The 1,775-nt window shown below is 30.0% G+C and overlaps 1 protein-coding gene across 1 annotated transcript in view; it reads right to left on the minus strand.

Moving 5' to 3' along the window:
• LOC110263502 overlaps positions 1,374 to 1,775 on the minus strand; it is a 1,723-nt gene continuing 1,321 nt past the window's right edge. The window contains exon 2 of the mRNA XM_021104849.1: positions 1,374 to 1,772. Within this exon, the coding sequence (XP_020960508.1) occupies positions 1,713 to 1,772 (60 nt within the window). The 3' untranslated portion in view covers positions 1,374 to 1,712. The remainder of the gene's footprint in view (positions 1,773 to 1,775) is intronic.

Genomic DNA, 1,775 nt, shown 5'->3' on the forward strand with positions numbered 1-1,775 from the left:
TCGAAAGGTCAAGAGTTCGATCCTTAGTATAGAGTTCAGCTTTGGTAGTGAATACACTAAAAAATAAAAAAAAATTATTATTAAAATAATAACACTCAAACAAACACTAAATTTACCACTTTCAAGAGGTCTACTCATTAATATAAAAGACAACATCTTAATTAACTCTCGCTTGATCTCTTTTCTTTTTTCTTTTTTGTGACTAAGAAAAAATTACAAAAGGACCAAAACAAGAAAGAAAGGAAGACCGCCCCAGCATCAGGGAGCTATAAAGTCACGAAGCACTCTTTCATGATGATGAATTCTCCAGGTTCAATTATTGATCAATTATTTATATTTTGAAAATTTATAATTGTTAAGTACAACTTATTATATATTTTTTATTCAGTTATTTAATTATATTCAGTTTTTTTTAATGATAATTTACTCATGTAGTAGATATAAAAAGTGATTATTTATGTAAATGTAATAATATGTAATTGATGTACATATAAAAAGTTTTACAATGACGTCGTTATTATCAACCTTTATATTAGAGGCAGAGTCTAAGGTAGCGTTTGTTTTGAAGTACTGAGACAGAGACTGAGAGACTGAGACTCAGTATCGTGTTTGTTAGTTCAGAGACTGGTACTAAAATTTCTGTCTCTGTCTCTAAAATTTCAGTATTTCAGTACCTCCAAAAAGTAGGGACACAGGGGACTGGAATTTTTAGAGATGAAGACTGAAACTTTAATAACATTTTATACCTAAAATACTTTCATTTCAATTAATTAATTCCAATTTTACCCTTTGTGCAAATTAAATTAGAGTTTTATTCTTGTTTCAATTCATGTCTCTCATTTTGCACCAAACAGAATACTGAGATTTTACATGTTAAAAATATTTATATTAAATTAATGTGAAATTTATTTATATAAAATTTATATTTGTCTAAAACTCTCTGTACTAAAATATTATATGAAACTAGCTATTAAATTTAGGTTTAATTACTCTGTTGGTCCCTATAATTTCGCGAAATTTTTAATTAGGTCCCTATACTTTTTTTCCTTTTAATTGAGTCCTTGCACCAATTTTTTTTTTAATTGGGTCCTTACACTTTTTTTTCCCTTTTATTTAGGTCCCTATACCAATTCTTTTTTTTAGTTGGGTCTCTATAAAATTAAGCCAATTACTATTAAGAGAGACTTAATTAAAAAAAAATTAGTGCAGGGACCCAGTTAAAAAGAAAAAAAGTATAGTATAAATTTATTTAAATATTATTAAAATTTTATTAACATTTTCATTTTAAAAGTTTTTTCTATATTCATTTAAATTTATATAACATAACCATTGAAATCAGTTGGTACAGATGGATAAGATTTCTAAATCTTAACTATGTCTCCAAGTGCGATTCTCCTTAAAAGATGGGAATGCAGTTTTGCTACTTTGCTTGCTAGAAAGAATTGGCTATTTTTTGTGTCCCCATGGTTCTGAAAACCGAACCGGATCGGCCAGTTCAATCGAAAAAATCGGGAACCGATCATCTAGCCGGTTCGGATAAAGTCAGAAATTGCCTGGTAAAAAATTGGGAAAAAACCAGTCGAACCGACAGTAAACCGATGAACCGGGAGAATCGTCCAGTTTTTTTACGGTTTTTTGGCTCTAAAAAAAAAAAAGCCTAATTGCCTAAATGAAACAAAGCCCTAAATCGACTCCTCTCCTCTCTCAAAAACTCAATTGGAAGAACAGAAAATAACCCTAGCGGAACCCACAGCCACTGCATCTCCCCCAGCCCC

Source organism: Arachis ipaensis, chromosome B06 (assembly GCF_000816755.2).
Source record: "Arachis ipaensis cultivar K30076 chromosome B06, Araip1.1, whole genome shotgun sequence".
Taxonomy (NCBI): domain Eukaryota; kingdom Viridiplantae; phylum Streptophyta; class Magnoliopsida; order Fabales; family Fabaceae; genus Arachis; species Arachis ipaensis.